Source organism: Tauraco erythrolophus, chromosome 7 (genome assembly GCF_009769465.1).
Source record: "Tauraco erythrolophus isolate bTauEry1 chromosome 7, bTauEry1.pri, whole genome shotgun sequence".
Taxonomy (NCBI): Eukaryota; Metazoa; Chordata; class Aves; order Musophagiformes; family Musophagidae; genus Tauraco; species Tauraco erythrolophus.
In genome coordinates, this window is record NC_141471.1 from 21,047,007 (window position 1) to 21,066,590 (window position 19,584).

The following is a 19,584-nucleotide window of genomic DNA, read 5'->3' on the forward strand; positions in this document are numbered from 1 at the left end:
TCAGCTTGGTGCTTTTGTCATTTATGGATTTTCTGTACTATCTTTCCATCACTGAAGCTCGTAAATCCAGATCCGCCATAACACCTTTAATAGAAAGCTGCATATAGCTCTTGCTAATCCCCATACAAGACCTCCTTGGCCTCTTATTTGTGACTAGTAGCTATTAGCAATATAACCACAACAATTCCACAATGAAAGATGCCCATGGTCCACAAGTTTCAAATTCAAATCCTAATTTATCTTGTTTTGACAAGAACAGCTCTAGCTCAGGCATTCATCTATCTATCATTTTATACGGTATAAACCACGGCAGGAAAATTAAATGCAGTAGCAGCACTGCTGCAGTCACAGTAATAAAAGGATAGAGGCACGGGATATTTTATAGGGAGAGGTGGAACACTACTGCCAGCATTATTATTCAAATACATACATATTTAGCTCTAAGCATGAAACTTGTTCTTAAGTACTGATCCTTGATATAATTTCTTAAAGGACTCAAAAATGTCACTTCAATACGAGGATAAAGGTCAGAATTTTAACTATCAATGATAAAGAGACTTAAAAATCAATAATAAGAATGCCAGCCGAAGCTTCTCTTAGGTGCAAGACTAATGCACAGCAACTCTTATTCAGATCAAGCTACCTTCTTTCTATATTTAACATTAAAATATGCTTTTTCTGTTATTTACACAGTTTAATATTAATGGTTAGTGATGGATACTCAGTGCTAAACACGTGAGTAGCACTTTGTAACTTCAAAAATGGTGCAAGACTAACTAAATCAAGGTAATTATTTATTGTCCATGCTCACTTTCATTCATTCCTATGAAAATCACAAGTATTTAACACTTTAAAATATGTATTACATTACACACTGTGAAATGGTCCACTGTCTGCAAGGTAACTTAAAGTTACCCATGAAATATATGTCAAGAAATAGGCAAATAGCAAAATAAATACATTTCATTTTCCTGGCTCAGTAAGCTTAACATTGCAGATCACCTTTAACTGCATATGGCCTAGCAGAACACAAAACACTTTACCTGGTGAACAGCATATACATACAACTTTATATAAAGCATCAAGATTATCTTCTAGAAACTGTTAAAAAGTCAACATGAAGTACTAATAATCTTGTACTAATCTAGGATCCAAAGCAAAGAAGTACCCTAGAATACCTTTTGCTTCTGCATCTCTCACAGTTATAGCTACAGAATTGAAGTATATGAAGATATATTGCTCAAATAGAAACAAAAATCAAGTGGTATCCTTAATAACATATTTTTAATGTTCAGATATCATTTAGTTTTCAAATTAAGATAAACAATATTGCATCATTTTCTCAAGCAAGAAATGTTCATGTTTCTTCGAAGTTCATCTTACTTTTTACCCTAGTTATTCCAAAGTTACTCTCTCCTCTATCTTATAACATGGCAGAGTAAAAACATTGAGGAGTTAAGTAAATGACGCTACAACACACTGAGCTTTTAGAAAGATCAAAATCATAATCAGCAAGAAGTCTTTTCTTAAAAATTTGTGATGATATTGATGAAACTGAAGTAATGTGTAATAATAGCATAAGTAATAAAATAAGTAAGAGTAACACCTAATAATACCTCAAGTGTATCATAGCAATTTTTCAATGAAACAAAGTCTTTCGTTTGATCCCTCCACACAAAGGAAGCCATCTGGACTAACAATGTGATTTTTCTTTAAAAAAAACACAACTCTTGTTTGATGAGCACAGTAAGAACTTAACTACAGTAGAGACCTACTCAAAATTCTGATTCTCCCAGTATTGCTCTACAGATGCCTATAAAAACCACAGTGAAGTAGTAGCTCCATACAAGAAACAAATAAATAACTGAATTTCTTCAGATAAATGGCAAGAGGATTTTGCCACCCATGGAATTTCAGCTTTACAGTCTACCGAGACAATTAGCACTGCTACTAATCACTATTATTTCATGCACAGGTTCTGCAGGGGTCAGAGTTCGTTTTCTCGTTTCAGAGTTTTGAGTTTGTTTTCTTTCACAGTGAAAAGACGACCAAAATGTGTACTTTGAGGGAGAAGGAACAGCTTCACCTAATGCAGCCTTAGAAAACTCTACATCTTACAGAGCAGTTTTTAGGTATACTTGAGGTGGTGTGTTTGTCATTTTGATTTTACAATAATTAACTAATCCCAGGTGCCAAGCGTAATACTACTGTGAGGTGTTTGTTGCGCTAAAGCACACTAAAAGCATTACTCTTTTTTCTATAACGTATATGATGTGTTACTATAAGGTTAAAAAAATATGGGGTAGTCAAACCAGTAACTTCATGATAAGCATGATAACTGAAACAGAAGTTCCTGCTTTTAGTCTTACTTGAATAAAAGAAAATCCAAATAAAACCAAGCTGATCTGCTTGTAGAGTTCTTCTTGACCTCTACGAGAGATACTTTGCTGTTCCATCTATACCAACTGGTGCCAGTTCCAGTAGATCAGATGCAGTTGATTATCAGGCTGACAGAGATTACAGCAAAAGTTAACACACAACTTTAGCAGGCAACAAATCAACGAACAAGATCCCATCTTTGCTCTTAATCCTGCAGACTCTAAAAGTATATATTAGCGAATATACTCTGAGTAGCTTTTTAATGATTTACACAGTCACACTGTCAGCGCTCCCAAATAACTAGTCTCTCAACACAATCTGATGTGAAGAGATATGTTAAAATTACACTCCTACAAAGTCAGTAAAGAACAGGTGCCCAGAGACAGAAATACTCTTTATCAGGACCAACAGTAAAAGACTGCAGCATTAAGTTATCCCTTTTTTAACAGCAGGGAGCCCACACAAAACCTCAGTCTCAGGAAACACAAACCAGGTTTTGCAGCTCAGATTAAAAAAAAAATCCATACACTGAGCTACATAATTATAATTACTGACCAGTTTTCAGAGGTGTTTTAGAGGCATTCTTCTTTCCCTCTGACTGGGCAGAATTTGGAAGAAGTCAACATCACCACTAGGATCCATACCATGCAATTCTCATTTTAATGATGTTTAACTAGCATCACTTAAATAACTAATATTGAAGTAATTTCAAAGCTATTGCAAAACACTTTTCTTCTAGTTACCTTTGGCATTCCTACAATATTGCTTCATACATCAAGAACAGTTGAGAATATTAAACAGTCAAATCTAATAAACTGATCAACAAAAACTTTAAAAAAATAATAAAAATGCAGTGGGATATTGCATTACTGAGACAACTCTGGAGTGTTTTTTCCCCTAAAGAGTTACATAAAACCCCCAATGTTCAAATAACATCAGTAAGTTTATGAAATGAGGCAATTAAGAGAGGAATGACCTTTGCAACACTCTGCTTTATCCAGTACTTATAAATTGACTCTTCAAGACTAAATCAGAATATTATTTGCTTTAAAGAGAAAAAAAGGAAACCATTGCTTATGCAGCTGAATAGTAACCCAAAGAACTGCAGTATTCCTGGTTTTGCCACAGGATCTTACGTGATGCATGGCAGGCCAGTTTTATCTTCCCACTGTCAGTTACTCAGTTAGTGAGGAATACATAATGAACACTTGATCTGAATGCTTAGGACTTGATTTGTAACAGCCCACACAAGCATTAAAATATATTAAAAAGCACTGAGTGCCTTTCTCCCAAATAAAATTCATAGCCCTGACATATGAATGTAGGCTCCTTCAGAACGTATTAGGAAAGTCTGGGCAGTTCAGTATACAGTTCACAAACCAACACACACAGCTAGCCTATGGAAACTTCCAGTGCATAGAAGTGTGTTTTAAATTTTCCCCTCCCATGGGACTCTAACAACTGAACTCATGACTACAACGGAACACGCTGAATGTCACACACAGCCTCAAACTCTTTTCAGATGTTCAAGTTTCTCCTCTCAAAATCAGAGAGGGTGTTATATTTCTTTAAGAACAGGACAAGCAGCAAGATGTCCATAATGAATTCCTTTTAGTCAGTAGCTCAGTGTTTAGAACACTCGTCCTGGCTCCTGCAAATTAGGTTCTTCTCAGACTGACACCCTCCAACTTCTATAGTAGTGCCATGGGGCTCCTGATCACTATTTTTTTCATTTTTCCTCTCCAGTCAGCATTTCTTACACATTTACATTCTGCAATCATAAGCCCATTTTTGTTTATTTTGCATCACATGAGCCATCACAGCAAAGTGTTTTAAATTTCCCTTTCCTGCTCAACCCAGACCAAAGCATATCTAGCAGAAAAGGAATTTCTGTAATTCAGCTGCTACATAGTAGTTAATTACTATGTAGTGAATTCACATTTCCAGAAGGCATAAACATATAATGCTAATAAGCTTGATTCATTTTCACATAAGTGGCTAGAAACACTTCCTTTACACAAAAGTCAATCGCAGACAAGTTTAGTTCCTTCTTTAGTCCATTCCAAAGACACGGTTGCCAGGAACTTTGGCAAAGTAAGGTATTCTTCCATAGCCTCATAGTGGACTAGAGCGTGAGGTCTGGGCCCCAATAGAAAGGATACAACAGGATGTCAAGCAACATACTCCTAATACTACTTATGAGGCACACAGTACTCCTAATACTACTTATGAGGCACACAGCCTCATCTCTATTAATTTCTAAATAGTATCTCTGCCACAGAAACTAACAATACTTAGTGCAGCACTAATCAGAATGTAACTACGCTGTTTATTCTGTAGCTTCAAATTCCTCATCAAAATTAAATCATACCAAAAGGTTTGTTGGGGGTTTTTTATTATTATACCGCTATTTATTTGCTAACAATTTTGTAAGCACAGTGCCCAGAAGAGACTGAGTACACATTGTGAAGGAAAAGACATGCTTATAACTCAGTGTCTGTTCACAAAAATGACAGCTACCCCATCAACATTTTCAGACCAACCTCTTCTTATTGCAGAATAATATTTTACATGCAATTGGATAGCTTTTGAGGCCTGAGCAATAAAAATGGTTCTAATCCTCAATTCAAACAGCTTCTGCTTAGCAAAAAGGAAAGCTTTAAGTATGCCTAAACATCAGATTATCCAAATTTCCAAATAACAAACATGAAAGAAAGTAGAAACTACAGTGTCCTTACTGGAAAGGGGCGAGGAGAGACACCACTGTATCTGGGAAAAAAGATATACATATTTACTGTAATATGGCAATAATCTAGATTCCAAAGGGATTTACAGAAGAGGAAAATAAGGAAAGTCACCCTAAAAAATGATCCTACTCCTCCAAGACGAACTGTGTATTCGATATACTACATCAAATTAGGACATCACATTCAGAAGGTAATCAACTTTACCAAGTTAATGAGCCTCCAGTTCATTGACTGAAGACTGAAGATGAGTATTTTGCAAAGCGCAAGTCATTCTTTAACTATGGAACGTGTAAGATTAAAAATGGCAAACCAAGTCTCCAGCCACAAAAAGTTAAGTGCTTAACAGCTTTAGGAAACTGCAACTTTTTCACCATTTGGTGGTTTTAACTAGAATAGTGTTTTGCTGTTATACAACATACAAAGGAAATTAAACTCAACAACTGAACATGCTATAACGTGCCATGAGAACCTCTGAACGTGACATAATAGGTTAGTGCTTCAAACTGCATTGCTTCACTTGGTATTACAGATGAGATCTTCTGGGTTACCACATTTCAGTTCATGAAAGGTAGAAGAAACTTTAATATCCTATTTCTAGCAAACTTCAAGTCACAGAAAAAGGTCAGGAATTGCAAAGGCAAGCTACAACATTAACTATTTCTAGAAGAACCACATCAAAACACTTCCAGAGAAGAAGCTGAGCAGCCAGCAGAAAAAAGAGCTGATACATCGGCTGAACACACTCTGTTAGAAAGTCCCTTCCAAGTATTCCCTGAAGATTTTACAGGTATTACAACCTGAAGAAACTGTATCTCCAGTCAAAGACCCTTTAAAAACACAACAACAGGTTTTTTGCACTGCTCAGACATACAAAATGAAATTGAGCTTCATGCTCACACTTCAAAGTTTCTTCGACTTCAAAGTTTTGTCAATGTGAGTAAAAATCCATGCAGGTACTTTGACAAAACATGACCTGAAAGATGACAGAGGTAAAAAACTAAGCAAACTAAGAAAAAAATATGCCAAATATCGGTAAGGTTTTACCTTTAAGTTAATTCTGTAGTCTGTAATTCAATTTTTTTTATTCTACCAAGAAATAAAGATCTGCCAAAATCCCATACTTCTGTTATTTTAGTCATAAATTTAGATTTAGAGGTACAATCACATCGCAATGCACACTCTCATCTGCATTACCAGATGAAGATGGAACTATTCACCTACACCATTATCCAGATCTAAAGACACTTTTTAGAAGATTATCCAAGAACAATGGAGATCAACATCCATCCAAAGAGGAAGTGAGCTTAAGCAAATCAAATATTACGGAGACTAAGGGTCTGAAGACTGACATTTGTTATTCAATTTCCTGTCACTATAAATATAGCTCCTTCATATAATATACATTTGGTCAATACATTCTTTGATTTCAATTTTTACGTAATGATTTTGAATAACGCAAAACTAAGTCTACTCACACACGAAGAAAACTCTGTGAAGTTAACTGCACAGGATGTGTGCAGGTAAGCAGTTTTGCATGTATTTTTAGAGGGCTAAAAAAGAGCCAAAGCAAACACTATTAATCTATTAGTAATAAAAATGTAAAGTAATAATCATTATAAAATTAAAATGCTTTTTTAAATATAGGTAAAGTTAAATTGTTAAAAGAACATACCAACAACAGAAATTAGCAGTCAGTTATGTTCTTTGTACCCTCACTGGAAGATTTCCAGATAAATGACAAGGTATTTTGCCATCACACTAGACTTGACTACCAATACCAGTAAAACACGTCAACAAGAGATGTCATTTCTTTGATAATAAGAAAAAGATACGACAGGTTGAAACAGAAAAAATTAGATGCATCTGTTATCAGCACACTTGCTAAAATGTCTACCCTTGTTTTTCTTTCCCACCTAGTCACAAAGGCTACACAAAAAAAATCTCTAATGGAAAATTAAAGCAAAGGACGCCTCATGGAAACAGCGTTCCCAATGGATATGTTTCAGTGTATATCCTAAAACTGATGATAAACAGGAATAGGAAGGTGCGTGTACAAACACACCTGAAGATGTTTCCTCATGGGACTCTAGTATCTCTAGTTTACCACCTTTGTTATTTATTATTCAGTGCTTCAGGAATAAGATTTCCTTCGTGCTTTTCAGCAAAAATTAAATTTATCAGAAAGTGCTACTATTAAGCAGATGTGCCACATAATTAGCAACGACAAATCCACTTACTTTTTTCTCCTTCTCATGATGTTTATCCTGAGAGTGAGAGGAAGAATCACTTAAACTTTGATCATATGACCTATTAGATCCCCGTTTGCTCTTTTTCTAAAAAGAGAAAATATATTTATGGATAGAGAAAAGGAATCATTTGAATAAATAAAAAAGTATAAAGCATTTCAACTGATAAGATGCCTGACTGCTTGAAGAAAAAAATAAAAACACTCTTCAGTTACTGAAAAACTGACAAATTACTCACACTAATAAAACTAACAAGACTACCCAATGTATACCAGGTAAAAAGCCTATCCTTATACCGACTGTTACACCTCCCACGAATTTGCAAGACATGCTTTCCACAAAGAAATGAGATATGTCACTTTTTAAAGGCTAAAAGACGCTAGACATATTTCCAATTTTTCATAACATAAAACAGAAAAGATGCTGCTCAAATGAGTATCACATGAAGCCACAGTGCTAGCACTGCCACATGCTTGAAATGCATTGTGAGGTGGCTGCTTCACAATTCATTATTCAAGTGACCTGTCTGCAATATTTTCATTAAAATTGTTTAAGAAATAGGATACAGAATGCTATGGTCATGTATGCATTTACAAGCAGTAGACATAACTATATTTCTGTAATGTTAGAGAGTCTAGTCTGCGACTACAAATACTTCACACTAGGCCAGTGTTCAAAATATTTTGTTATTTTATAATGCTCTTCAGTTATGATAAAGATATTTCAGGTTGCTGCTTTGCCAACCAAAGTTTTCAGTGGTATAATAGATATATGTCACCCACCATCTTCAGTAGTAAACACTAAACACCTGTATTTAGCAGGCATCAACGGTCATAATAATCCTAAAGAAACACTAAAACACCTATACGATATTGCTGATCTTTGCTGTTCTTACCACTATAGTTTTGTAATGGAAAGCTAACTAATTACATGTCAAACATGGAGTTATGTCTTTATCATTAAATTTGTTCTTTAAACAAACATACATGTCCTCAATCATAACAGCATTGGAACATTCAAATCAAATGCTAATAGTGTAAAAGCTTGCTTTCACTGCTAAATAATAGAGCGTTTTTGGGTTTTATATACTTTGCTCAAGATAAAAAAAAAAAACACAACACACATACACACTTAGTTTAGTAAGGGCCTAGAAAGTCCTGACTTATCTTCATTATGAAGCAAAACTCATCAATATTCACAAAAGCACAGAGCTAACCTCACTAAGCTTATCTTCTAGAAAGCTAAAATAGTTTATTGGCCCTGTGTTTTTACCTGATTGCAACCTATTCAAAAGTCACCCTACTGTTCACATTTTTTTAGCAGTGAAAACAAGTAATCAGCAAGTTTAACTATACTTAGAGCAGTATCTGAACTAAAGTCTACACATTTTAATTCTCATAATTCAATATTCATAAAGAGCATTTTTTAAACATTAGTAAGTCCTTCAAGTCCACACACTCACACATGTACACAGAAACAGATATCTGGAACTGTCAAACTAATAAGAAATGACAGGACAGACTCAAGAGGTCTGATCTAAACCCTACTGAAATAACTGACAAATTCAAAGGTTTTTGTTTGCTTGTTTATGTTTTGTTGTGGTTTGTTTGTTGTTTGTTTGTTTTTTAAATCAAACCTCAAGTCACTTCCTTGAGGTTGTGTTTCAGAGAACTTATAGGCAAGGAATATCCACTGGCTACACAGTGAGAGACAGGACAAAAGGAAAAACATTTTTTTAAAAAGAAAGAAATGGAAGGTTTCTTTATTTTCTAATACACAGGATAACAAGCAGTATTTTTCTAGATTATTCCAAAATGGACTAAATTCCTAGAAGCCAACTAATCCAATAGCAAAAGAAAACACCACAGGAACTTAATGAAAAAAAACACTAAATGCGCACGCTATTTCTGGAAGAGGGGAAAAATAAACACATCTAGAAAATAACCACTTATAAAAACATTTTCAGCTAGTTCTTCTGTAACTGTGGTTAAAACATTGTCTTAATGAAATACAATCCACTTTCTGAGCTATGTGAAAATATTATTTCTAGTGTTAATATCAATTCAGAGTGAAAAAATACATCAGTGACATTTATTTATAGAATTTAACACATACATACCAGTTTGCTAAAATGGTATTTACAGTAGCCACAGTATTGGACATTATCTGCACCATTGCCTTCTTCTTCACAAAGAAGTCCTGCAAACTGTGCACTAAAAATAAACCAAACAACATTCAAGAAAAGCAATTTTACATCAACTTGTACCACAATATCACAGATTGTAAGATACGGATACTTGTAACTGCATTTAATAGAAGAGATTTCCACCCAAGTGACTTCTAATGGCATGCAAGCACATAACCAACCTTTGTAGCCCAGTGAAAAACATGTATGGTTTATACTTCAGCGTGATGTCTTTTCCATAGTCTTTAAGCCACTCACACAAGCTTACAGATTGAAAATCTACACTTGTTACACAGCTACTCCCACTAATAAATAAACCAAGCAATTTACAATGATTCTTAGCCCAAATTCAAGACAAAAATTATCTATGGGAAGAAGTTTTAAATTAAACTATACTGTAGATCCAAAGAAGAATTTTTCTAAAGTTGCATACATCCTTCTCTGCCATGCCAGGAAAATAACTTTTTTTTTTTTAATAGAACTTCAATGACATAATAAATCAAACAATACTTATTGGTTGAAAAGACTGTGGCAGGTTAATTTCTTTTAAAAAGAACAAGACTTACAAGTTTCCTTGCCTGGACTAATTATTACCTTGTTCTACTACATTTTTTCAAATCAAATTTGCTTTCTGCCATTTGTAATGTTGATTTATTTTCTTTATCAAAACCAACTTAGACATTGAAAAACCAAATATTCTGTTTCATTTTCCATATCATTTTCATTAGCATAATAACACAATGTTACAGTCAAAATTATGCATGGGAGTATTTAAATGAAAGAACAAGATATAAGGCAGCTTACTTTCACTGCTTTTTAAATTTCACTTTCCCTTCATTTATACACCATGTTCTTGGGCATTCCAGAAATACTGCTGCCTAAATACATGCACACCTGCAGCAGATGCCAACTACAAAAAACATTTAACAGGATCTCTTTAAATAAAGATTTACCATTCTAAGCTTGCCACGCAAAAACAGATGAACTCAAGCTCATTCTTCCTTAGACACTAGTTTTGTTAACCCAAAACTGATACACCTTGCCCTGGATCTCTGCCTTCTGCAGTTTTCACATTTTTCTTTCATTTTTTAAATATTACAGAAGCCTCTCAATATCTTCAGTCACAGTACTCTCTGCCTAGATGTCATTTTTATAGTACATATCTGTTTAGAGTAAAAAAATTCTAAGAATTGGCAAGATAGGTATTTTAATTTTGAACCTAATTCTCATGTTCTTTATCTCACTAAAAACAGGGTTTTGAAAGACAGAAAAAAGGTGAAAAGGACTGTTGTATGCATCCAAGTGTTTGAAAGAAAAGAGACCTTTTCATTCAAACACTTGGATGTATACATTTTTTCACATCTGTAAGTAACCTCTTTACATGGAATGCACACTTTGAGGAACACAATCCATTTTCATCATAAAAAGAAACTTGACATTGATCAAATTCAATGAAAGATTAGGTGCTTATGAAAGGGTAAAACCTGCCAGATAGTCAAGTAATTAAAAGAACAAAAAAAGAGTTGCCAAGAACTCGGTGCCTAAACTACAGAATTATATCCTTTAAAACCTGCACAAGACATTCGAAGTATCACTTGATTACACTGAAGAAAATACATTTAAGTAATTTAAGTAGGTGTGCAAATACCATTTCTCTGACTGATCTGGTCATGAAGAGGCATACTGAGGCACTCATAGAACAGACAGGTAAATCCACAGACTACGTAGCTAGACAGTCCGTGCAAATCTGCTATCTATCTATTCCAAGATAGCTTCAGCTGAATTTGAAAAAACAATTAATGCCTGTAAATTTTTGGGTGGAACTCCTCTTGCCTCCTTTTACCTGTTGACATGTGGTTTAATCTAATTATTCAGCCTCTTTTAGAAGCCCATAAAGTGAGACAAGTATCTTCTGAATGCAAGCAAACCTAAATATCTTAAAGTGGAATGAATCAGACAGTGGACACAGCTCATTTTGTGCAACAGCTATACACGAAACCTAAACAAATAGTGCAGGGTAGACATGTACCATTTAGATAAAACCAATGAGGTGAATTGCCCCCAAATTCTTGGAAATCTGTATCGGAAGCGGTGAGTCTATTGTATTTTTATATATAGCTCAATATTTTTTCCCCACCAATTTACCAAAAGTAAACATCAAATCAGTTACGCAGGTAAACAAACAATGTCTTCATATTCCCATATGCTATAAAATATCATCTAAGAAAAATAATGTAAGACAAAGAAAAAAACACTAAATCTTATTCACAGGAGCACACAGCATTTAATACAACCCAAGAGAGTATTATCAGACAGCTTTTGCAGCCCACAGCAATGTCTATGCTGTCACTGACATATTGTTAGTAAACTTTATTATAATACAGTTAGATATTTCTACATAAGCTACTTGACTATATTTCTTTACTCAGAGATATACTAAATAAAGAGTTTGTTCATTACATTGTGTGCATTGATTCTTTCTGGAACATTAGAGGTGTTAAATAATAAAATATACTTACCATGTTACATGAAAAGCTTGTCGACATCCATGTTTGTTACACGTCATACAAGCACCAGTGGCTGCTTTACTTTCTCTGCCTTGTTCATCACAAATATAGCATGTCTATCAAAGAGAAAATACTTCACACGATAAGAAACATACAAATAAATTCTGTGTTACTCACAGGAGATTCTAGGGGGAGAACTACTGGATTTTGCAGCTAAGCTTATATAAGAATTTTATAAAAGTCTAGTTATGCTTGTTTGCAAAAGGAAATCAGTGGTAGACACTTGGTATCTGTGTAACACTTCACCAATGCTAAAGCAGTACAAATACTAATTTACTTAAATTCTATACCACTATTCAACTATCCAAACGGCCAAACAGCCGAAGGTTAACAGCATTAGACCTAAGATTCTCCTTGCTTTCAAGTCTGCGTTATGTCCTTTTAGGTTGCAATCATTTTCACATTCATTTAACAATACCAGTATTGGTGGCATTCAGGAACATCAAATTAGACTGAGTGCCTAATGGTACAAGATACCATACAGTATGCATGCATACGTCTACAAAATTACATACAGAAAAATTGCAAACTTAAAACTTTATTTGTACATTTGGTATAAAGAATTTTCAGAAGTCTCAAAGCATGCCTCAATATTCATATGCTGCTCAGTTCCCTTGAATTACGTATGGTGTTTAACAAAACTCTGCTTTAATTTCAGCATAACTTCAACAGCCCCATAAACATCTTAAAAAGCAATCAAGCAAGAATCTTCTGTAGACAAAGTTTAAATTAGTATATCAAACCCACTTCAAGCTCAAAACCAAACCAAAATGAGAACAACCTGGCTAGTACCTGAAAATCTCTTCATAGCATTTCTGTTAATTTATTTGTTTTACTGGCATCCTATGGCAATTTGTAATATTTGCCAAAAAACACTCAGTAAAATGGAAGGAAAAAAATTTAAGACAAAAAGAACGCAAAATCTTCCTCATTATTCAATACTTCTGTTTTTTAATGTGTGGCCAATAAACATGGATACATGCTGCATGGGAGTTCTCTATTATACTAGGCTTCACTTCAATCTCTCACCAGCATTTCAGAGAGAAACATCAGGCAAAACTAAATCTCCTTCCACTTTTTAACTGTCCTAATTACTGAAATGCCATTTAGAGGGATTCTGTCGTATCATATTTATGTGTAAAACTTAACAATTTAAGAACAGATCCTTAATGAAAGTATCCTCCAGCACTGGGGCAGTCAAGTGTTTGTTTTTAAATGACAGAGGATCTTATTGAAGTAACAAATACCAGAAATGCATTACAAGATCTTAGATGAGAAACGAGAAATCTTTTTTACCTAAAAAAAAAAAAAAAGTCTGCATTTAAACTGTAACTGACTTATTGCAATTGTATCACCATCTCCCTTCTGCAAAGCAGAAAATGAGTAGAACAATAAATAAAAACAACATCAACTATGGGTAGTAGAAAATATAGTTTAAGAAAAAGGGACCAAGATATCACTGAAATAAATAAATTAAAAAAAAGGCAAAACCGGTATTACTTAGAAAAAAATGAAAGTGAGTGAAATCCTGAGATCAGAACAGTCTTTAACAGAGGTATTTAGAACAACATTTAACACAAGATGTCAGATAACTAAAGCATTTTTGTTAACATGCCAGACTCTAGAGAAGGCGAGTCATTCTACAGTTTCCCCAAGAGTTTTAGGAAGCATTAAATCCAATAGCTAATATATCCTAACATCATACCCTATATTCTAACATTTGAAGGATCAGAAAGGGGATAATCCTACTTAATTCTTTGCCTTGCTCCCTTTGTACATCAAGGTAGCGCATACAGATAATTCAGTTGTTCGACAGGCTGCTTTTTAGCTTTCCATACCATGACCTGACACATTTAGATTTTAGGAACAAACAAGGTCATGATCTACCAACCTCATCTGAGCAACTATATTAAGTGTAAGTAACTTCAAAAGTAAGGTATCTCTATAAACAGAGTTTTCAACAGACCCCATAAAACTCAAGCTCCAGTTACTGTCCTGTTTTTTCAGAGTTTTGTCTTAAGATCTGTAGGTTTTTTCCTCACTGAAGCTTAGACAGAGAAGCAATAGAAGCATTCCATTTAGTAAGAATGTAGGCCCTGTTTTTCAACACCACATACAATTCAGTTCTGTTTTTCAAGACCTCTTAAACTAATTTACAGTAAAATGACTGAAAACTGAGAACAAACAACCAGCTACATCGTGAACAAGTTTAAACACAACATGGTGGACTGCCTACCCATTTTAACAAGCTCAATGAACTTCTAGCCTTCCTCCAATAGTCATAAGAAGTATAAAGAAGTAAAAAAGAAGTGTTTCCTAATCTTCCATATGAAATGAGGCAAAAGAAGGTTCACCTTCCTGGTCCAACATGGACAGTAAGTTCTCACGAAAGCTGAGCTTCTCATACTTCTACCTTCTCTTAGACACACAATTCCAGAAGCCCAAAGAACCTTTATTGTTCCTTCACAAACCAGAAAAAACACAGACTTTCATGTGTTTGCAAATCCATGCTATTGCTACACCTCCTCTTAAACATGGAAATGTAAAACTCTGTGTCCCACCACCCACGGCAGCACTGCTCTTCAAAGCTCTTAAGGGAAGAAAGTACTTAGACTGCTCACACTCATTGGAAAATAAGCAAAACATTACACAAAGCTTTTGACTTAGCAAGGAAATTTTACTCAAAAAAATCACGACAAATATCTTAGTTTGTTTAACGGCAAAATATACATTTTGCAAAACTGCCTTTATGTTTCTGTCAATATTTTTTCTTCAAAGACTCAAAATGTAAACCTTCTTTGCAAAAACAAAGACAGAAGGGAAGATGAGGCAAGAAAAAAACTTATAAAACGAAAAGTAATTTGAAAAATACTTTACTTTTAACAGCTATCCAAGAGCATTCCCTGCTTACAGAATCAAACCTAGGAGTTGTATGGAAATTTCTCATTGTTGCAGCAAGTACTAAAATAAAAGTCTAACAGCTGCCTTTGCAGCAGTAGGCAGATCAAGAAACTCCAAATGCACTTATTCTTTAATCAACTCTTAAAAAAGATTCCTAAAAGCAGTAATGATATTCAATTACCACATATTTTCAAATGAACCTGAAATAAATAAAGCTTATATAAAATAAACAGAGATTATCCACACAAAACCATCCAAGGAACAACAAACATCTACCAAACGGGAGAGCAACTACTAGTCTGTTTCTTTCTGGAAGCAACAGTGTCAGAAGAGTTTTCCTGTTAGTTAACCAGCTAACCAAGTCATTCAGTGGATTCATTCTGTAACATGACAGTTTTTATCCCAGAAGCAGGTGAACTCCAGGGAAGTAGTGGCCAAACATCTGTACATTGACAAGCCTCATCTGTTGGTGTCTGCTGTGCTGCTTCTTGCATTTAAGATTACTGCACTTCGTAATACTGCATATTTCGCAGTCTTCAATAATGAAACGAGCGCACAGAAAAAACTATGTAAATCAAGTACTATCTCCTGGCAAAACTCCAACAACATTTGTCTTTAAAGACTACAGTATAAATTTCCCTTATGGTAATTTTCATCGACCTGTATTTTCCCCTCAATTCCATACGCTAGCCTTCTATACATATCCAGTCATACACACAGAATTATTTAGGACTTTGCAGGAAATAAAATCTTTCTTAAAGTCATCCTATTCGAACCTGAGTTGAATGAATGAAATTAGCACGAAGTCTCTCCAAAAGGAGAAACAACTGTGGTCATTTTTTCCTAATTACATGTTTACACTTGTTCACAATGTTCAACAAATGTTTTAAGAACTGTTTGCTATATCTACTTCTCAAAAAAACAGCTTTTCTTTCCCATTTCCTCCCAAATTGACAAAGTCAGAGTTAAATGCTTTACAAAGTTTCTGATCTAAAAAACGTATCCTTTAAATAAACACAACTTATACTGAATAGCAAGAGAGGTGGGGAGGTGAAGCTATTGCAGCAGGTTACCTGAAAAGAGAATTAGTAGTTGTATTGGTTTTGGGAGTATTGCTCAAAACCAGCCTTCTCAGGAACTGGCGGCAGTTTAGCCACAGCAGAACCAAACCTAGCGCTGGCTACAGATTTATCAAAAAAGTTGGGAGAGTCCCCAGTCAGTGTTTGGCTCTTAAATTCTGTGCTGTTACAACTAGACTGCTGTTGGCAGTGAAGTTAAGATTGGCTTCAGGAGGTTCGCTGCAGCAACTGCATTGTATTTCTCTGATGCCCCTGAAATCCACAACCACTATCTCCCTGAACCAAATAGACCAAATAAAGACAGCAAAAACTTAGTTCTGTAAAAAAAGAAAGAAAGAAAAAAATAACTATAATTTGCAGGCTAGAGGTGTGACTCCAAACCTTGAAATTTCTGATATAGGTCTCATTATATTTTACAACATGCTGTAGTGGCCTGTATAAAAGTAGTTTTTAGGCAGACTGTTATCATGGAAAACAGGTCTGAATCAGAACACCCACAAAAATCGCAGAAAACTAAAAGCTAGACACCATCAGGAACTTTATCTACATCATCTGTATGGCGCTACTAATTATCTAGCAAGCAAACAAATATAATGGTAACTATGGACCAACAAAATGCAAATTGGAATTTTAGCAGTAAAGAACAACTATATATCGTATATTTGGAAGAAACTGGAAACAGTTCAAGAAAGAAGCAACTTTAGTTGTAACAAAAAGGAATTTAAGACTAAAGACACAAACCAACAATGGACTTTGTGAACAAGTAATATTAAAAGATGCAAGGTACGTCTTCTGAAGTTAGAAAGCTTTACTCATCCAATATCAATTACCATCAGTGGAAATGGTGCAGTGTTCCACAAAATTTTTGAAGTACATTAGAGAAGAACTGCTACCAATAAAATTAAAAAAAAAAACCAAACACATTATGACTACTACTTGAGGAAAAATGAAAAAACAGATGTGCTGTTGGCCCAGAGTTGAGGAGAGAGAGAAAATAAACTCATCTGCCACAGCAAATCTTACTGCTTTGTGTCCAAGCACAAAAATTTTATTAGTTCTGCACTTCATCTCACTGTTGCATGTTCTTACCAAAGCAGAAGAAAGCCAATAGTCAGGAGCCAACACAGATGCTCAGGTGGTATGTAATGAGAAAGCATAAGAACCACCTAGATTTTGACTCATGGCTTTTTGGATACACTGGTAAATAGGATGAGCAAAACACATGGACATCAATTGTGAGAAGGTAAAACAGACAAGGAGAAGACCAAAGTATGAAGAAAAAAAAAAAAAAGAGGATAAGAAAATAGGAGGAGGGTGTGTATCAGAGATGTAAACTGAGGGAAAAAAAAAGAAAAACACAACAAAAATGGGAGGTCACAGGGACAATGTGAACAGGACTAGTTTCCCCTGTAGGAAGAACACTAGAAGTGATATATGTCCTTTTCTTTCTTTTATAACATAGTCTGTTCCTCTTTTACCACAGTGTCCACAAACCACCATAAGATAAAGTAAAAGAAAGAAACTGGAGGTAAAAAGAAAAACACAAGAAGAATGTGTAATAAAACTAATCAGAAATTCAGACAGTTTGCATCTTACAGAAGAGAAAATGTAAAAATACAAAGGAGGAAGTAGTTAAGTTTATTGGTGTAGAGGTAGCACAAGTGAAACAAGTAGAAAAATTTAACTATCAATATAGAACATTAATAAGTTACTTTTACATTGCTTTGCTTTGTTTTGTTTTTAAATAAAGCTCTCATCACACTTGATAAAACATTCCATCCCACTGACATTTAGGAGCAGCTCTACAAGCAAATAATCCCGCTCAAGTGAATAGTTTACAAAGGCAAAAGTCTGAAAGCTTTTGCTTTAATATAACAGCGCAGCTCTTCTTACTAAAAGAAATGTTTATGAACATCATATCAATACTTAAAACAGTAGGACTTAGTGGTAAATAATATTTCAAATAAACTGTAATAATATTTTACCTTATGGGAAATATTTCATATTCCTTTCAAAATAAAGTGTTATTTAAAGATCACAATATTTTTAATTAACAAAACAGTCCCTAATCTGTAAAAGAATAATGAGGCATGGCAGATAACCTTACAGCTTAATTTAATAACATAGCTTTCTTAATTTTTGAATTTATCATAAAACCATAGAAAACTTACAGCATTACTGCGTATAATAATGAATTTTACATAAAGTGCATTCTAGGAAATGTAGTTTTGGATTGCTAAGCCTCACAAGTTTTAAAATAAATACATGAGATATAGAGAAAAAGACATATAATTATACCTTATTATAACGATCATGAGGAACAGACTGCAACACGATAGGTTCCATTGTAGAAACGTTTGCAAACTGCACCTCGGGAATGTACAGTGCGCAAACCACATGAGCCCAACCTACAAAAAGTTATAATTGTATTTAATTTTCATGTTTTCTAGAAGCTCAAAGGACATTTCAATTACAGTACAAAGAACCTTTACAACACTTTTTCCCATGGACTGTCTTAACCGTTTAGAATATTACAGACATAAGTTACCTAAGTCACGTTTACAATTCATTTTATGTTATCCAAAATTTAGACGAGCTGATAAATTTTAAAGTTTATTCAGTGAAGAATTTATACAAATAATACTCCATGAAATCCAAAAACTAATTACTTATAAACAATGACACAAATGGAAAAATAGGTTATTTCTTTCAATTTCTTAGACTAATATAGTCATTGCATAAAAGCTATGCAAATTCTTGCAAAAGGGAAATATCATCTGAACAAACCAGTATTCATGCAAGCATTACCATCATATAAGACTTCTGTGTATACTTTTTATCTAAACAAAGTCATTCTAATTTGACTAGACTCCTGTAGTCTTTCTACAGAAAGAAATCCCAACACACACCCCCTCTACATCTCCTCTATCAAATCTCTTCTTTTCCTTCTTTAAAGGTGTGACCAACACATTTTTTCATAGGAATATCAACCTCTATATCCAGTCCTGTTCTAATTCATTAACTTGGGATCATCAACAAATGCTTAGTTACTTACCATATTGTGCTTTAACACCATTTCAAGAAGTAAACATTGCTAATTGGCTGACATCTAGTTGGATAGGGGTGGGGGAAACACCAATTCAGAAAGAAATCTACTAATTTTGGGCTTTTTTTCAATACTAAGATCCTGAGAGTTGTCGCTTTGTTTCAGTGGAAGACAGTTTGCTGTAACCGTGAATTTAGCAGAAGCTGCTCTATAGCTAACCCAAGATATTAGTACACAGACACTAATAATAGAATTACAAGAGTAATAGTGCACAGTACAGAGCTACATCATCTGAAAGTGAATTTGGTAAGGCTAATCATTTCGCATGAATTTGGTTCTTCCCCAAGAGGGAAACTGAAGTCTTTTGTCACAAGACCTTCAGTACACCTTAAAAATAATTGTGCTTTCCTCCTACTCAGGCAGTCTTACTTGCA

General features: G+C 34.4%; 1 protein-coding gene across 6 annotated transcripts in view; it reads right to left on the reverse strand.

Annotated features, from left to right (window-relative positions):
• The window catches only part of MLLT10 (MLLT10 histone lysine methyltransferase DOT1L cofactor), a 131,746-nt gene that overhangs the window by 79,974 nt on the left and 32,188 nt on the right, over window positions 1-19,584 (reverse strand). For 5 of the 6 annotated variants that reach the window (XM_086614921.1, XM_086614923.1, XM_086614924.1 and 2 more), the window contains 4 exons: window positions 18,403-18,512; window positions 12,077-12,180; window positions 9,492-9,585; window positions 7,364-7,459 (listed from right to left, as the gene is read on the reverse strand). In XM_086614921.1, the coding sequence (XP_086471047.1) occupies window positions 7,364-7,459; window positions 9,492-9,585; window positions 12,077-12,180; window positions 18,403-18,512 (404 nt within the window). The remainder of the gene's footprint in view (window positions 1-7,363; window positions 7,460-9,491; window positions 9,586-12,076; window positions 12,181-18,402; window positions 18,513-19,584) is intronic. The other variant, XM_086614925.1, reaches the window with a different exon arrangement.